The 18,607-nt window shown below is 38.8% G+C and overlaps 1 protein-coding gene across 7 annotated transcripts in view; it reads left to right on the forward strand.

The window, feature by feature from the left end:
• Window positions 1-18,607, forward strand: part of SLC16A7 (solute carrier family 16 member 7) — a 173,371-nt gene that overhangs the window by 145,673 nt on the left and 9,091 nt on the right. For all 7 annotated transcript variants that reach the window (XM_023513655.1, XM_023513657.1, XM_023513656.1 and 4 more), the window contains 2 exons: window positions 9,986-10,129; window positions 14,143-14,958. In XM_023513655.1, the coding sequence (XP_023369423.1) occupies window positions 9,986-10,129; window positions 14,143-14,958 (960 nt within the window). The remainder of the gene's footprint in view (window positions 1-9,985; window positions 10,130-14,142; window positions 14,959-18,607) is intronic.

Here is an 18,607-nt window from a genome sequence, read left to right on the forward strand (position 1 = left end):
GCCTGCTTCACCATGAATGAGAGGTGTAAGGAGCCTGCTTCACCATGAATGAGAGGTGTAAGGAGCCTGCATCACCATGAATGAGAGTGTAAGGTACCTACTTCACTATGAGAGGTGTAAGGAGCCTGCTTCACCATGAATGAGAGGTGCAAGGAGCCTGCTTCACCATGAATGAGAGGTGTAAGGAGCCTGCTTCACCATGAATGAGAGTGTAAGGTACCTACTTCACTATGAATGAGAGGTGTAAGGAGCCTGCTTCACCATGAATGAGAGGTGCGAGGTGCCTGCTTCACCATGAATGAGAGGTGCGAGGTGCCTGCTTCAGCATGAATGAGAGGTGCGAGGTGCCTGCTTCACCATGAATGAGAGGGTGCAAGGAGCCTGCTTCACCATGAATGAGAGGTGCAAGGTGCCTGCTTCACCATGAATGAGAGGGTGCAAGGTGCCTGCTTCACCATGAATAAGAGGGCACGAGGTGCCTTCTTCACCATGAATAAGAGGGCGCAAGGTGCCTGCTTTACATCATTTAAGGCAGATAATGGCATCCAACAGCATTCTCAGACTCCAACCAATTATATGAGCAATTCTCTCTATCTTGGCCTCGAGTAGGTAAAGGGTGGTAGAGTTGTATAATTGAAAACTGTGTAAGCAGAAGTGATATTGGTGTGGGAAGAAAATATGGAGTTAGTTTGGCAATTGCAAAACCCTTTCCTACACTTCACCTCATTGGACCCTGCAAAGACCCTGCAGAGTAGTCTACAGACCATCAATAGTGACGACCCTCAGTTTTAGAGGTGACGTGATGACCCTAAGTTTTTAAACTACAAAGTCAATTTGAGGTTTGACTATAAAGGTTTCCATACCGGAGTGATTATGCTGTATTACATGTAGACCTCACTTGCTGTCCCCCACACATCCATCTCCTGTGTTGAATCTATAATTTTTCATATAAGACCTTCAGATATGCACTGTGAGCCAGCATTTTGTACAATTGTATATGATATTTTCTTCTAATCAATGGGTGAATTGGCAGAGGTTAAGATTAGGTCACTGTCTTGTGTATAAATTCTCTTTGAGTTTGGTTATATTTAGCAAGGTAAAAATAAGCATATTGTGTAATTTCGCCAATATATGCAATCTGAAAAGTAGAACTCATGGAAGTATAGAGTAGCACAGTGGTTACTGGGGCTGGTGGGAGGCGAGGTGGAGTGTGGAGATGCTGATGGATGGATACCAAATCTCAGTTGGATAGGAGGAATAGCTTTAAGAGATCTATTGAATGAGATGCTTGCTATAGTTAATAACAATCTATAATGCTCTCAGAAATTGCTAAGAGAATAGATTTTAAGTCTTCTTACCACAAAAAATAATAAAGGTGTGAGGTAATATGTTAATTAGTTTAATTTGGCTATTCCACCAGGTATACATATTTCCAAACACATTGTATACAATAAATACACAGTTGACCCTTGAAGAAGATGAGCTTGGACTGTGTAGTCCACTTATACGCAGATGTTTTTCAGTAAATACATTGGAAATATTTTGGAGATTTATGACAATTTGAAAAAACTCCCAGATAAGTTGCATAGCCTAGAAATATTAGGAAAAAATAAGAAAAAGTTAGATATATCATGAACGCACAAAATACATATAGGTACTAGTCTCTTTTGCCATCTACTGCAATAAGATATACATGAATGTATTATACACAGTTCAGATTTATCAAAACTTAACATATATAAGCACAGACTGTACATGGCACCATTTGCCATTAAGAGAAATGCAAAAAAAATTGTAATGACATAATGTTAAGCCTTAATTATATAAAGTTCACTGTAGCCTCTACTGTACTTGTGTAATAATTTCAGTAGTGACCCCCTGTTGCTGTGGTCTGAGTTCAAGTTTTGTTGGTGTCCACTCAAAACCTCCCGTGATGCTCATCGTTTGCAAGTCAGCAGATCACATTCTCTAAACTGGGTATCACAGCAAAACGTGACCTCCCAGTTCTTTCATGGTTTTCATCATGGTTAGCCCAATACTGTAAGCCTCGAATAACAGCAGGGAAGCTGTACACTGTGCCACGGTGATGCTGGAAGGGCTCCCGAGAAATACAGAGGAGTCGTGACGTTCCAGGAAAAGTTGAATTGCTCAATACATACTGAAGATGGGTATCGGCAGCTGCAGTACCCACCCTTTCAAGATAAATAAATCCTGTGTAAGGATCATTGTAAAATAGTAAAAGGAAATTTGCAAGGCCTTTGTTGCAGCTACATCAACCTAAACTTTGTACTTGTTACATCTCATACTGAAAATTTGGCTTTTATGTGGGTACATAAAGCAAACATGGAAAGGCACACTCACAGACGCTGACATGATTCCAAAATAAGTGAGGTCCTTATGTAATAATGTAAAGCCACGGGAAGGTGATGGATCTAAAGCTGGAGAATTTAATGCCTGATTTGGCTTTAAACAATGTCCATGTAAGAGGAGAAATGGCTTCTGACAACCACAAGGAAACAATCAAGTTACTAAACACCATCAAGAAGAAAATAGTTGAGGAAAAAGTATTTCTCCATGAACAAGTTTTTAAAGCAGACAGAAGGGTCCTGCTCTGAGGGAGGGGAAGGGAAACATCACAAGGAGAAAGAAGAATAAACAGCTGGATTTAAGGAAGGAAAGGATGTGTGCAGCTGGGCTTATGATCGGGGCGGCCCTTATCTATAAGGCTGCCAACCCTTAAACTTCAAAGGAGAAATATAAATATTATACCAGCTGCTGGGCTTGTGGTTGTACAACAAGAAAGCTGAGACAAGGAGAAACCATTTTCTGGATTGGTTCTATTGAAACTTTGTCCCTGAAGCCAGAAAGTACTTTGCCACCATAGGACTTCTGATTATAGTTCTTTTGATATTGGACAAAGCTCCTGGCAACCCAGAATCCCATGAGTTCAATATCAAAGATATCCAATGGTCTATTTGCCACCAAACACAGTGTCTTCAATTTAGCATCTAGATAATAGGCACATCAGGACCACCAAGGCTTTTTGCACATAATATTCTATGAAAAGGGTAGTTGATGCCTTGAAAGAGATAAAGAGAACATCACAAAACTCTAGAAGGATTGTACCATTGAAGGTGCATTCGTTGTTATAGAAACAGCCATGAAAGCCTGAAACTAAGAATTCGGGCCAGAGAAAATTGTGTCTTGGTATCATGCCTGACTTCACAGGATGGATGACAGAGACAATCAAAACCATAGTTATGAAATATTTCCCTGTGGAAAGGTGGAAAGTAAAGGGTTCCAAGGTATGGATCTTGGAAGAATTCAAGAGCTAATAGACACTATACCAGAGGAATTAATAGAAGATGACTTGAAGGAGATGAGTGTCTCTAATCCAGGGCTGGACAATGGGGAAAAAGATGTAGAAAAATCAGCACCAGATAGCTAATTGACCTTGGATGACTCCTGTCACTCAAGACTGCTTTTGGTCTCTTTTACAAAGTGGACCTTTCTATGAGATAGCCACTAAAACTAAACAAATGGTGGAAGAAGCATTAGTACTGGATAGAAACATTTTTTTTAGAGACATGAAAGGGAAAAATGTCAGGCAGAAATGATGATGTATTTCCATGAAGTGACACCCAGGGTGCCTGGCTCCCCTGTCAGCTCTCCACCTTGCCGTCTTCAGCTTCCGCCATGGCTGGACAAGGACAACCCCTCCTCTTCCTACTCTTCCTCCTCCTCCTCCTCATAAAGGATGAACACTTATGATGAAACACTTCTGCTTAATTAATAGTAAATGTGTCTTCTCTTCTTTATGAGTTTCTGAATAGCATTTTATTTTATCTAGCTTTAGTTACTCGAAGAATGCAATATATAAGATATAAAATACATGTTCATCTACCGTTGTTGGAAAGGCTTCTGCAAAAACAACATTAATCATAGAAGTATGCATCCCTCCCAACACAGACCCACATCAAAGCCCCCACAAGCAAAACCAAAGGTCCTTACCTAACATATGCTATGGACACCCCTTATGAGTGTGTATGTGGCAGAAGCCTCATTCAAAAAAGGAAAATCCCAAACAGGGAGGAAGAGTTGCTCCAAATGAGACTCAGTACAAGAACTCCAAAAGCATGAAAAATCAGAGTAAAAGGACACCCCCTGCCCCGCCAAGGAGAACAACAGTCTTTAGTGAGCAACTCCAACCAAAATGAAAATATTGAAATAACAGATAAAGAATTCCAGATATGGGTTGTAAGGAAGCTCAGTGAAATCCAAGAGAAAATGAAAAACCAACGCAAAGAAACCAGAAGAACAATTCAATAAATGAATAAAAAATAGCCTAAAGAGAGAGAGACCTAAAAACCCATACCAACAATAACAAATAGAATGAAAAATCCCTTCAAGGAAGTGTCCGACATAATGGAAAGCTGTAAGAATAGATGAGACCAAGTAGAAGAAAGAATTCCAGAGCTTGAGGACAACTCTTCTGAACTAACCCAGTCAAGCAAAAATAGAGAACCAAGAATCAAGAGGAACAAACAAAGCCTATGGGAACTATGGGATTATGTGAAATAGCCAAATATAAGAATCCTAGGCATTCCCACAAGTGAAGAAGAAAACACACAGGGTCCAGAAAACCTCTCTGAGGGAATAACTGAGGGAAACTTCCCTGGTATTGCCAGAGATTTAGGCATGGTTTAGACACAAGGAGCTCCAGGAACACCTTGGAGACACATTGCAGAGAAGGTATCACCAAGGCATACAGTCATCTGCCTGCCCAAAGTAAACACCAGAGAGGCAAAAACATCAACTGATAAAGGAAAATGCATTGAGCTCCCTGCAGACCTCTAAGTGGAGACCTTACAATCCAGAAAAGTTTAGGGTTCCATCTTCGATCTCCTTAAGCAGATCAACTGCCAGCCTAGAATTTTATCCTCTAAAACTAAGTTTCACATATGAATCAGAATAAAGCTTTTTCCAGACAAATAAACACTGAGAGAACTTGTCTCAGCCAGACTTCCCTGAAGGAAAGACTCAAGTATGTGTTATCCCTGGATCAGCACCCGAGACACCCAGCAGTATAAAATCACCCCCCAGCTAAAGCTCATAGCTCACAAAAAACAATAGCAGAAGAGGAAAAACAAAGCAATAAGGTACTGCCCAACAGTATGAATGGGACAGCCTGCCACCTATCAGTCTTGTCACTCAGTATTTACAGTCTAACTGTCCCATTCACAAGATGTAGGCTGGCTGGAAGGCCAGCTCACCAGAAAAGCAGAGAACTGGAAACGTCTCATGGACAAAAGGAAGATTACCAGTCAATAAACGTCTGGATTTCTGAGAGGTTTACTGAAAATATTAAACAAAACTTGCCAAATGATACATAACCACACTTCTCTTATCATTTAGTGGTGATTTTTAATACAATATATTCATAAATGACAGAAATTAAAATACAGGCATACTTTGTTTTCTACTGCCGTTTTACAGCATGTAGCCTGCTTTAAAAATGTCCGTCAGTTCCATTTTTCCAACAATAGGTGCTCATTTCATGCCTCTGTGTCCCATTTTGATGATTCTTGTAATATTTGAAACTTTTTTATTATGATTATAACTGTTACGATGATACATGATCCATGATCTTGGATGTCACTATTGTAATTGTTTTGAGTGCCATAAGCCCTGCCCTTGTAAGATAGAAAAACTTAATAGATGTGTATTCTCACTGCTCCATAGACCTCTGCTCCCATGCCCAGAAACAGAAATACTGGAGTTCATTACCCTACAATGGCCTCTAAGTGTTTGAGTGAAAAAACGGAGTCCCAGTTCTCTCACTTTAAATCAAAAGTTAGGAATGATTCAGCTCATTTAGGAAGGTGTCACCTGGTAGGATATGACAAAATCCGGGCTTTTTGCTGTAAAATTAATCAAGTTGTGAATACAGAAGGAAAAATGGGGAAAGTGTTAGTGATCTGGATAGAAGAACAAATCAGCAGTGACCTTCCCTTCGACCGAAGTCCCATCTAGAGCAGAGCCCTCATTCTCTCCAATCCCATGGAGGCTGAAGGAAGTGAGGAAGCTAAAGAAGAAAAGTCTGAAGTAGAGGTTGGGTTTATGACGTTTAAAGAAGGAAGCCGTCTCCGTGGCTTAAAAATCCAAGGGGAACCGCAGGTGCTGATGGAGAAGCTGCAGCAAGTTATCCAGAAGACTAGCTAAGATCATTGACGGAGGCGGCTACACTAAAAATTCTAGTGTGTGTAGTTGAACCACCTGCTGTTGGAAGAAGATCCGGTCTAAGACTTCATAGTTAAGGAGGAGAAATCCATGCTTGGTGTGACAGCCTCAAAGGACGGGCTGACTCTGTTAGTGGCTAAGATAGCTGGTGGCTTTAAGTTGAAGCCAGTTCTCACTGACCATTCCAAAAATGCTAGGGCCCTTAGGGATTACACTAAATCTACTCTATCTGGGTTCTGTAAATGGAACAACAAAGCCCAATGACAGCATGTCTCTTTATAGCGTGATTTACTGAATATTTTAAGCCCACTGTTGAGACATGTTTCTTAGAAAAAGATTCATTAGAAAATATTACTGCTCATTGGCAATGCACCTGGTCACCTAGAACGCTGACGTATAAGGAGATTAGTGTTTTCGTGCCTGCTAACACCACATCCTTGCTCTAGCCTACATATCAAGGAGACTTTTCAAATTTTCAAGTCTTATTGTTTGAGAAATGCATTTTGTAAGTTTATAGTTGCCCTAAATAGGCTTTCTCTGATGCATCTGGGCTAGTAAACTGAAAACCTTCTGGAAATGATGCTCCATTCTAGACAGCATTAAGAATATTTGTGATTTATGAAAGGAAGTCAAAATAATAATATTAACAGGAATTTGGAAGAAGTTGATTCCAGCCCTTGTGGCTGTCTGGTCCACGACATCCGTGGAGGAAGTCACTGCAGATGTGGCGGGAACAGCAGGAGAACTAGACCTAGACATGGAGCCTCGGATGTGAGTGAATAACTGCAATCTCAGGACAAAACTGGAACGTACGGGGTAGAATCGCTTGTACAGATGAGCATAGAAAGGGGTTTCTTGAGTTGGGATTTGCTCCTGGTGAGGATACCGTGAACATCATTGAGATAACAACAATGGATTTAGAATGTGGGGTAAAGGTCGTCGATAAAGCAGCAGCAGGGATTAAGAGAATAAACTCCAATTTTGAAAGAAGTTCTGCTGTGTGTAAAATGCTGTCAAATTGCATTGCATGCTACAGAGAAATAGCCTGTGAAAGGAACGGTCACTTGTCAATTGATGTGGCAAACGTAATCGTCTCGTTTTAAGAAATCTCCACAGCCACTCCAGTCTTCAGCAACCACTGTCCCGACCAGTCAGCAACATTGAGGCCAAACCTTCCACCTGCAAAAAGATTCTGACGCATTGAGAGCTCGGATCATTGTCACCATTTTGTCAATGAACACTGTACAATGAACACAATGTATGTTGTATTTTAGACGTAATGCTATGAACACTGAATAGACTACGTACAGTGGAATTCTAACTTTTGTATACACTGGAAAGCCAAAAAATGGTCTAACTTACTTTATTGCAATATTTGCTCTATTGAGGTTGTCTGGAAATGGACCCTGAATCATCAAGCATGCCTATTTATAATATATATTACATATATTCTCTGTAAGTATAATTTCTTCTCTTCTCCTGCACTTTACCATTTTATAGAATTCTATTATTTTTATTCATCTTGCACAATTTCCTTTCATTTTACCCCAACTCTGCTTGTGTAGAGATTTTATAATGGCTTTTGAAAAATTTTATGTCGTCAGCAACTATAAATGCAAATTTTTGAATTCTGTTTATCTCTTCTTAAAATCATGTGCTATTATCCATATCCTTTCAAAAGATACTGTGAAGTAATATTAAATACTGTTAGGAACTGAGGTTTAATTTCAAAGTTTTATTTTAAGAATAAAAATAATTTTATTCTTGTGAAATAATATTGATAAATGAATTTCTGGTGTGTTTTAAATGAGATCCATGTAGAAATTCTCAAATACAGGATACGGGGGGATTTTTAAAATAACAGTCTTAGCTAAAAAAATTATTTTTTTCCAGGACAAATTTGGGAGTGAGTACTCTGACCCAACCAATATTTATTTTTTCCAAGCACTATCCTTATAGCTTTTTTCAGATGAAATGCAATTTTAAGGTTAGAAGAGACTGTCAAAGTAAGGCTTTTACACATTATCTCATAGAACAGTGTAAAATTTCACTAACTCTGAGATAGCCTCAGGAGACTAAGTTGTGCCGTTATTTTAAGATACACCAGGAAGGAAGCTATTACTGCCGTTGAAATAACACAGCAATTTCTTAATATTCAGAACTTTTATTTTATTATTGCTGAAATAATTTGTGTAGAGTTAAATATAGATTGTATTGTTTTAATCACTCCTGAATAGTTCATATATACCCCCTAGATATATACATTGGAAAATATACATTGAATACATTGGCATGAGGAATCCCTGAAACGTTTTCCAGTCAGTAGCTGACTCTTCCAAATGGCTTTTGCATCAGAGTCCTTGAGTCACATTTCTCACATCAGATTGCTCTCTGTGCCGATGTGCAATTCATTCCTGATCTTTTTCTCTAAACTGCTGCACTTATCTCTAAGTTTTGATACTGCTACTTTTTACATCTTACTAGAATGTGTCAACGAACAATTTTTACACAAAAATCAGTATTCCTTCTTTTTTATTTGCTTTTGAGACAGAGTCTTACTCTGTCACCCTGGTAGAGTGCCGTGGTGTCATCACAGCAACCTCATACAAGGTTGGACTCAAGGGATCCTCTTGCCTCAGCCTCCTAAGTAGCTGGGACTTACAAGCACCCACCACAAAGTTTTTTGGGTTTTTTGGGTAGAGATGGGGGTCACACTTTTGCTCAGGCTGATCTCAAACTCTTTAGCTCAGGCAATCCACCTGCCTTGGCCCCCCAGAGTGCTAGGATTACAGGTGTGAGCCACTGTGCTTGGCCAGGATTTATTATTTTTCTTTTCAAGTGCTCCTTAAAAAGTTTGATTGAAATCTGTTGTGCAATCAAGTCACAGGAAATAATAACCATGTTCAAGTATACATATACAGGCCATAATAGTTATATTACTACCGGTGACTGCCACCGCATGAACAGAGATGAGAAGAAGTCAGCACATGTGAGGCATCCTTATTGCTAATAGAATAGGACAGGAACCCAATGTGTGTTTTAGAATCAGTGAAATATGTTATTAAAAAATGACCCTTAAATATCATAAAAAAACAATTTGAGCTCTAATTAATGGCATATAAAATTTTAATGGGCAAGTTATTTATATAGTCCCTAGATTTTCATTGCACAAATTTAACCTGCATTTATCAAGTTATTTGAGGCATTTGTGCATTTTACAAGGGTACATGTTAAATCTATTAAGTGTAGAATATAAATGTCTTAGCACAGTAACTCAGAAAATGCAGTGAAGGCTATGTTAACCAGTTGGATGAAAGTATTTCAAATTGTATATAACACTAGCACAATGTACCCCATAATTGCATTAATGTACACAGCTATGATTTAATTAAAAAATATATAAAAACTGTTTGTAATAAAGAAAAAAAGATATTTGGGGCATTTTATCTGTGTTCTGTTGAAAACCTTTCTATCAAAATTTAAATGGTTGTGGTCATAAAAAACTATATGTTAAATACTTCTAATTTGTTATTTCACGTGTTTTCGTATAGATGGTTAAAAATAACCTGCCAATTTAATCATTTGTGAAATAATGAAGTGTCTTCATTACCTCCCATTTGAATTAGTATTTTTTCCTTAGGTCATTAAAATAGGCTTTCTCCACTTTGAAAATCAACAAATCTCAAAGCTAAATAAATGACCCAGCAATTGGCTATTTCTCAGTCTTCTCCATCCTGCACTCCAGGTCCCATCAGCAGTGTCTTGGTGAATAAACATGGCAGCCGGCCGGTGGTGATGGTGGGAGGTCTGCTGTGCTGTACGGGCATGATCTTGGCCTCCTTCAGCAAGACTGTCGTGCAGCTTTACCTCACCATGGGATTAATTGTCGGTAAGTCATTTTGTTTTCAGTTTATTTTCTTCTGAACACTTTTGATGCTTGCAGAGCTCCGTGAGTAGCATGAACAACAGAAAATCCCAAATGTTTTCTTGAGTTTACTTTTTTATAAATGATGCTATTTGAAAGAATTTTCATCAAGTGCATTGAGATGTTAGTTATAAAATGGCCAAATATTTGATTTTTTAGAAATACAAAATAAATAGTTACCAAACAAGTTACATATGATCATATAAATGTTAAAAAGGAAACACCTCCAGTTTGCTTTTACTTTTTGGTCTTTACTGTCCAACAAATTGAGACAGTATTGTGAACACACAGACTTTCTGGTATAAATATCTTCATTTTTTAAAGCTTCTTTTTCATAAATAATTTCCATTTAGAGTATCCAACTTACCACAAATAACATCTTTAAAATGGTGCCATGGAGCTATCGTCTGGATGCCCTAATTTAATTTCAACAATAAAATGATTATTATTATTTTTTTTTTTGAGACAGAGTCTTACTTTATTGCCCTTGGTAGAGTGCTGTGCTGTCACAGCTCACAGCAACCTCAAACTCTTGGGCTTAAGTGATTCTCTTGCCTCAGCCTCCTGAGTAGCCTGGACTACAGGCACCAGCCACAATGCCCTGCTATTTTTTCTGTTGTAGTTGTCATTGTTGTCCAGCTGGCCCGGGCCAGGTTGGAACCCAACAGCCTCAGTGCATGTGGCTGGTGCCATAATCACTGTGCTATGGTCACCAAGCCAATAAAATTATTGTTATCTGTGTTCTGATTATTGGTAGAGCTCATTAATTCTGTCCCTTCTTTTCCTTGTTTAAATGATCCTGTTTAAAAAGCTCCATGAGAAATATTTGCCGCTAACGCGAATATTTAAAATAATGTATTGTTATTTTAGTGGCTTCTCCTGAATAATGTCTATGAAACAGACTAACCAGTATATGCACATTTGAAAAGCACTGTTTTTAGCTTGAAATATAAATTTCATTAAAAAGTCTTCATTCAAAGTTTTGGGAAAAATTAGACTTTAATACGTAAAGAGACTGAATCTTTCCATTGTGCCCCAAAGATAAGAAGATAAAAATATTTCTGTTTCTCATAGTTGATTTTTAGATCAGGCTAACCTTACACACATGTTTCATTTAATGAAAAAAATAGATGCATTAAAACCTACAGTAACAGTAATGCTGAGGTCTTCCTCTCTACGACCTGCCCAGGTCTCCTTCTCCCTTTTGGATAAGACAAAACACACTTCGTTGTTGTAAAGGAAAGGCTTCTTTTGTCAAAATACTTTCTTTCTTATTTTTTCTAAGGTAGAAATAGACTTATTAGGTTACAGAAACTAATTATAAAAGTAAGGCATGCCAGTTATAAAACAAAAATAATGCAAACAGAAATACATCATGTAAATTCAAAGTAAAGATCCCCAGTAATCATTCTCTGCCCCCCCATACTCTATCACACAGGACCCTCAATAACAACTGTACGCCTCCTTCTACACATCTGTGACGCACATGGACAAATACACGTGCACCTTGGGGGCACTGGGTGTGGTGTGCATGTTGTCACATAACCTGGTCCTACTCCCATTGCAGGAGTTTATCATGCACCTGCAAGGGGGTCCACCCTGCACCCCATGCACCCAGTGAAGATTGTATCAGCCTATTCTACTTACCTGATGTGTCAGATATTGCTAGACTTGTGCACAGACCTTTTCTTTTTTCTTTTATTTACTTATTTATTATGACTATTTTGCTCATCAGCTTTCATTAATGTCTGTGCTTATAATGCGTGGCCCAAGACAACTCTTCTTCCTCCAGTGTGTGGCAGAAGAATAAAAACTAAAAAGATTGGACATCTCTGATGGCTTTCCCGGAGAATACTGCCATTTTTCAATTTCTATGGAAGATTGGTTCTCAGACTCCCCACAGATACTGAAACTTATAAACGCTTAAGCCCCTTGTATAAAATGGTGCACTGTGTCCATAGCTAAGCGTTTTCATAGTGGAAAGGATGCCCTTGCCTTCCCGTAGACGTGTGACTTCATTAGATAGTAGAAATCAGGATGGGCTTCCAAGTGGATAGAATGGGGAGATGATGACTTGGGTCTTTCCTGTTCCACAGACATTAATAGCATTACTGTCATTCTAACTTACAGTTTTATTCCTCTGAGTATTGAAGGCTTTGGTCCAGAGTCAACCGTTTAATACGTCTATGAGAGATCACCTCACATCATTATCATTCAATTCTCTCACTTTGGTTTCTGAAAGCGGGCAGATGTCGTTTTTAAACATACTCTCTGTGCAACCAGCTACATTAACCTCCTCATGCTTCAGTCTTGTTGACTGTGAAATAGGAGAAATAATAGCTCTTTTCTGCAGGAGTTGTTGAAATGATTAATGTAAACAATGAATAGACAGGACATTACTAAGTACTCAGCATTTTGCTATTTATGAGCAAAGACTACCAAATAATATTCACAATGCCATGCCTTTTATTTAATATCTCATAGTTCTCGTACTACTTGATTTAGGAAAACTCTTTTTATGTTGTTGAGGGAATTGGATTTCAGGAAGTCTGACTGTCTTGCCCAGCCCTACAGCATGGGTGATGGATGACCTGGGGGGAGCACCTTCATTTTATTATGCTCCAATGAACTAGAAGGCAGCTATTTCCTGATGAAAACGTGAATTAACATCTGAAGGCAAAAGCTGCAGGTGAATGAATGGGGCAGATGCCATGAGATCAAGAGACATGAACTTGAAACCCAATACCTCGCTTTACTTGGCGTTCCTCCACTGACAGGCGACTGGAGCACGAGCTTCTCAGTTTCATTATTTATAAGTTGAATCTACTTTTGCTACGTAGCTCACAGGCATAGCTGAGGCAGTTAGACAGCACAGCCCTATTATTCTCCAACCTGTAGTTTAGGGTCTTTCTTGAAAGCTCTTAGGGAGTTTTCTACTCAAAAAAAAAAAAAAAAAGTTTATGTTGATGGGTTGGAGTAAGTATTTGTACTCAGGCCTGTGTGTCCCAGAACCTGAGTACTTAACCATTTTGCAATACTGTTTCAATTTAGGTAAATTAGTAAATATATAAGAATTCTTACTTCTCTGGCCCCTAAAATAATATGAAATAATGCTTAGGCTAAGGCGGCAAAAGAGGTAGAGTATCTGAATGAATTCTGTGTCCTCTTTGAAGGACCTTATTCATTACTATTGATGAATGGTGCCTTGGAGAGCTACAGGTGAGCATGCATTTCTTAAAGGTGCTACTCAGTACTGCCAAGGAGTTCCCCAGGCCCTAGGAAGTGAGGGTCATATAAATGATCTCTGCTTTAATCAATGCATCAGACATATTTTTCAAACAAAAAAAAATTATTTTTTAGCTAACATACATGTGCCTCTAAATACATTGGAATGCAAAGGATGTAGAGAACATAATTAATAACATAAATTATTTGCTTAGCATGGAAAGCAATAGCTGTGAGAGACATAAGATTGTCACAGCCTTTCCAGTCTGTTCACGTTCCTTTAACCGTGAAAGGAAAATATTCACGTTTCTAGATGGCACTCTTGTGCACAAGGAGAAAATCTAGTCTATATATGTGTATAAAAATATCCAGTAAGAGGAAAGATTAATTTATCTGTGGAGCAAAATCATTTTAATTGAGAACTAGTAATATTGTCCTGGTTTCGACCTACAGTTTCAACCTATTCTAAGAGTATTGATCCATCACGAGAAGTTCTTGCTCTTGTCCCCTTGCTTTAAAATTAAAGGAATAGGAAACTGTCAGGTCAAGTGCCCAGTTAGGAGAACATTTTTGTTTTTGTACAATTACATTTATATGTAATTGTATGCAATTTATATGCAATTACATTACATTTTGCTGTTGCAAAATGAGCCCAATCTTATGCATGTGAATGTGTGCAGAGAGAGGAGATTTCTTTCTCCCGGGTGTGATGGGTTTTATTTTGCTTCGCTCTTTCATGTCTCTCTTTTCAGGCTTAGGTTTGGCCTTCAACCTGCAACCGGCCTTAACAATCATTGGCAAATACTTCTATTTGAAACGACCTATGGCAAATGGACTGGCCATGGCAGGAAGTCCCGTTTTCTTGAGTACATTGGCTCCTTTCAACCAGTACCTGTTTAACACCTACGGCTGGAAGGGAAGCTTCTTGATTTTGGGAGGCATCTTTCTGAACGCCTGTGTGGCTGGGGCCCTCATGAGACCCCTTGAACCGAAACAAACTACTAAGTCTAAAAATAAGATTGGCGTAAAAGGAGATGATTCGGATCTGAAGCAAACCCACAAAAAGAAATCAGTATGGGAAAAAATTAATAAGTATTTAGATTTCTCCCTTTTTAAGCATAGAGGATTTCTCATATACCTGTCCGGAAACGTCATTATGTTTTTAGGGTTTTTTGCCCCCATTATATTCTTGGCTCCATTTGCTAAGGACCAGGGTGTAGATGAGTACTCTGCAGCCTTGCTCCTGTCCGTCATGGCTTTCGTGGACATGTTTGCCCGGCCTTCTGGAGGACTGATTGCAAACTCCAAGTATGTCCGACCCCGAATCCAGTACTTCTTCAGCTTTGCCGTCATGTTCAACGGAGTGTGCCATCTGCTGTGCCCACTGGCTCGCACCTACACCAGCCTGGTGGTCTACGCTGTGTTTTTTGGCCTTGGGTTTGGGAGTGTCAGCAGCGTTCTCTTTGAGACGCTCATGGACCTTGTCGGTGCCCAGAGATTCTCCAGTGCTGTGGGCCTCACCACGGTTGTGGAGTGCGGCCCCGTTCTTCTCGGCCCGCCTATTGCTGGTAAGACTATTTTTTATTGAAGAAATTAGAAAGCATGAAATGAATATTCATGACCTGAGACTCTTTGCAGAGAATACAATGGCTTATAATAGTACGAATAGCCTGAAAGATTTAATTGCACACGAGCTTTATGTCCACCCTATAAATATATAAATAGTCTAGAAAAAGACAGATGCAAAGATGAATGAAAACCAACACTTAGGTTCCATATTTATGAAAAAATTATAAAGATTGCCTTTAGATTTTAAGATCTGAACTATTTTTGAAGATGCCTGTACTGGCATTTATGCTGAATTAGTAGACTAAGTATGTGTTTCGGGCAGCACAAAGAAAGATTCTCGCCAATTGAGAAGTTAGTCTGATGTTTAAAAAGGAAAGAGGAAAGAGAAGCAGGGATGAAGGGGGAAGAGGAAATAAGGAAGGAAGATAAAAAGGGCAAGAGATAAGGCAGTGGCCTCAGAAGCACTGAATTAGTGTCCGGCCTCCTTATGACCGGTTTGTTTTCTTTTTGAGTTACAGTTGTGAATCCTTTGAGAAGTAAATTATGATATTTAGATTTAATTCTTCTATCTGAACCTATGGTTTAAAGACACACGTGTGAGTGAAATTTGAAGTTAAGTTGTTAAATTGCTTTCTACATGACATCAAGGAACCATTTTGAAAATGAGAAAATTCATGTTTAATTTGTATTTTTTTTTTTTTTTAAGATAAGGTCTTGCCCTATCTCCTGGAATAGAGTGCAGTGGTGTCATTACAGCTCACTGCAATGTCAAACCCCTAAGCTGAAGACATCTTCCTGCCTCAGCCTCATGAGGAGCTGGGACTACAGGCGTGTGCCACCACACCCAGCTAATTTTTCTGTTTTGTAGAGATGGGGTCTTGCTGTCACTCAGGCTGGTCTTGAACTCTTGGCCTCAAGTGATCCTCCTGCCTCAGCCTCCCAGAGTGCAAGGATTGCCCCCAGGCTGGCCCACTTTGTTAATCTTAATGGCTTAATTGGCCTTTTGTGTTTCAACTTTTCCCTCCGTTATTAATGTATTAAAGTTGGTTATAAGACGTTGGTGGTGTAATTTCTGGCATTTTCTGCCCACTAAGGCTATCCTCTGGTATCTAGCCTATACAGGTGTTTTACTTGTCATGGCAGCATAAATATACCATGGCACCAAAACAATTTCCAAAAGGGTAAAAGCCACAACATCTTATTTATAATCCAGTTAATTTTGTTATATGAGACCAGTGTAATTGGCCTAGATTTTTATACAGAATTAGTTTGACAACATGAGTTTTAGAGCCTATTCAGTGGCCATGAAATCCTCAGTATAAAAAGAAAAAAATGTATTTCTCTCTGCATGATGGCATTTAAAAAAAACCAAGTCAAAATACATAGTGGACGCTAAGTTTAAAATAAAGGAATCTGATTTGGCCAATCCTCCCTAAGCTGAGAATCTACATTAATAATATTTTTAAAAACAATCTCAGTATTTTTGAGTGCCTATTGTATTAGTATTACCAAACCATTGTACCTTTGGTAGTAACGGGAGTAATTGATTTGGGACTCACTGCTGAAGCTTTCAGCTGTAACCATCCTGTAACTTCCTTTTCATCCTGTTTCTGCCACCTGTCTGGCACACAGTAGGAGCTAAATAACTATGTTCAGATGATTGAATATTATTGCTATTTCTTACATACTTTGCAGTAGAGGAATGAAAAGTCAGAAGGGCATTTTTTTTTTCCAGACTCAATTTTTACTACTGTACTTTGCTTCACAAATAGCTGAAGCTTTAATCTGGAAAGAATATCTGCTTTCTTCATGACGCTAAAAATTTACAAAACATTTAGAAAGTATGCTGGTTGGCAGCCCAAAGTGATATTAACTCTGATGGGTGATGGAGCTGATATTTTTATATTTATAAGTATAACAATTATTATATGAATAGAAATATTTGATTAAAGTCTTGAAAGGAAAATTAACATTATGTAGTTTTTGATACATATATATATATACATACACATATATATGCTTACTCAACTATATATATACATGCATTTACATATACATGTGTATGTGTGTGTGTATATTTATACATGGTGTGTATATATACCATATACATCATGCTTACTCAAATAAGCCCATTTCTCTACCTGATTAAATAGACAATTTTTCAAAAATAGATAATGTTGTAAGTAGCTAAATTTAATACCAAGTCACTAGCTAGATTCTAGTCAAAATTCTAGAAATTCCTCTTAAACATATTGACATGAAAGGTCATGTCAGAATCACTTGGAATGCATATGATAAATAATATTGTTTTGTATACACTTAATTTTTCTATCAATAATTATTAAGAATTAAATGTCTCACCAGGCGCAGTGGCTCACACATAGCACTCTGGGTGGCTGAGGCAGGTGGATTGCTTGAGCTCACAAGTTCAAGACCAGCCTGAGCAAGAGCGAGACTCTAGTCTCTAAAAAATAGCCAGGCTTCGTGGTGGGTGCCTGTAGTTCCAGCTACTTGGGAGGCTGAGGCAAGAGAATCACTTGAGGCCAAGAGTTTGAAGTTACTGTGATATATGACACCACAGCATTCTACCGAGGGGGGCATAGTGAGAATCTGTTTCAAAGAAAAATAAAAAAGTAATTTTTCCCTCTTTGAATGTAGAAGAGAAAAGGAAGCATAAGGAAGCATGGAAAGGTTGAGGCAAACTCAGTGTGTGTGCTGTAAATCAATAGATATGTATGTCCACATTTATATGGATCTATATAAACAATATACCTCATACATATATAAGGTCTGACAAGTAAGTTCATAAACTTTTCACCATACAAGTTAGCATCACCGTATGAAAAACTCGAGAAGTTTCATGACTTTGGCATGTCACCTCTCCCAGTTGTGTTCGTGTTGACATGTGGTGTCCTGCTGAGTGGCATTCATTACTGTTGTGTGATTTTGTGTGCCGTCACAAGAATCTCAGAGCTTGAATTAGAGCAGTGAACAGATTTTACATTTCTTGTTAAACTTGCAGGTGTAGAAGTGAAATCAGGGATGCGTTAGTCCAAGTTTATGCCATGAAGTCATTGGCCGTGTACGAGTCAAACCCTTTGAAGAGGGGAGAGAAAGTGTCCTTGCTGAAGGGAGGTCAGGGTGGGAAGTAAGGAGCAGGACAGATGAAAACATTGTGAAACTCACTGACATGCGGGTCCGAATCACTGGCTGACTAGGAGAGTGCAGCAGACCGAGTAAACATCGGGAGAGAATTAGTAAAATCTGAACTGAAAATCTTACCACGAGAAAGACTATGTGTAAAAATAATCCTGAAGGAGCTTGCTGGTGAACAGTAGTGAGGAACTCCCAGGACGTGTCAGCCTCTAAACAAATGATCACTGGGAAACCCTCACTACTCACAGGATCTGTCCCCCCATAACTTTTTTCTTTACCAAAGATAAATGAATACATTTGGGTAACATTTAGGACATAAAGGGGGAATACTGTGACAGCTCTGATGGCCATTCTGAAAGAGCTCCAAGATGGCTCTGATGGGTGGACTAGGCACTGGTGTCAGCTCCAAGATGTCTCTGTTGGGTGGACTAGCACTGGTGTCAGCTCCAAGATGGCTCTGATGGGTGGACTAGCACTGGTGTCAGCTCCAAG

This window comes from Otolemur garnettii, unplaced genomic scaffold, assembly GCF_000181295.1.
Source record: "Otolemur garnettii isolate 467f Iridium unplaced genomic scaffold, OtoGar3 scaffold00043, whole genome shotgun sequence".
NCBI classification, from domain to species: Eukaryota; Metazoa; Chordata; class Mammalia; order Primates; family Galagidae; genus Otolemur; species Otolemur garnettii.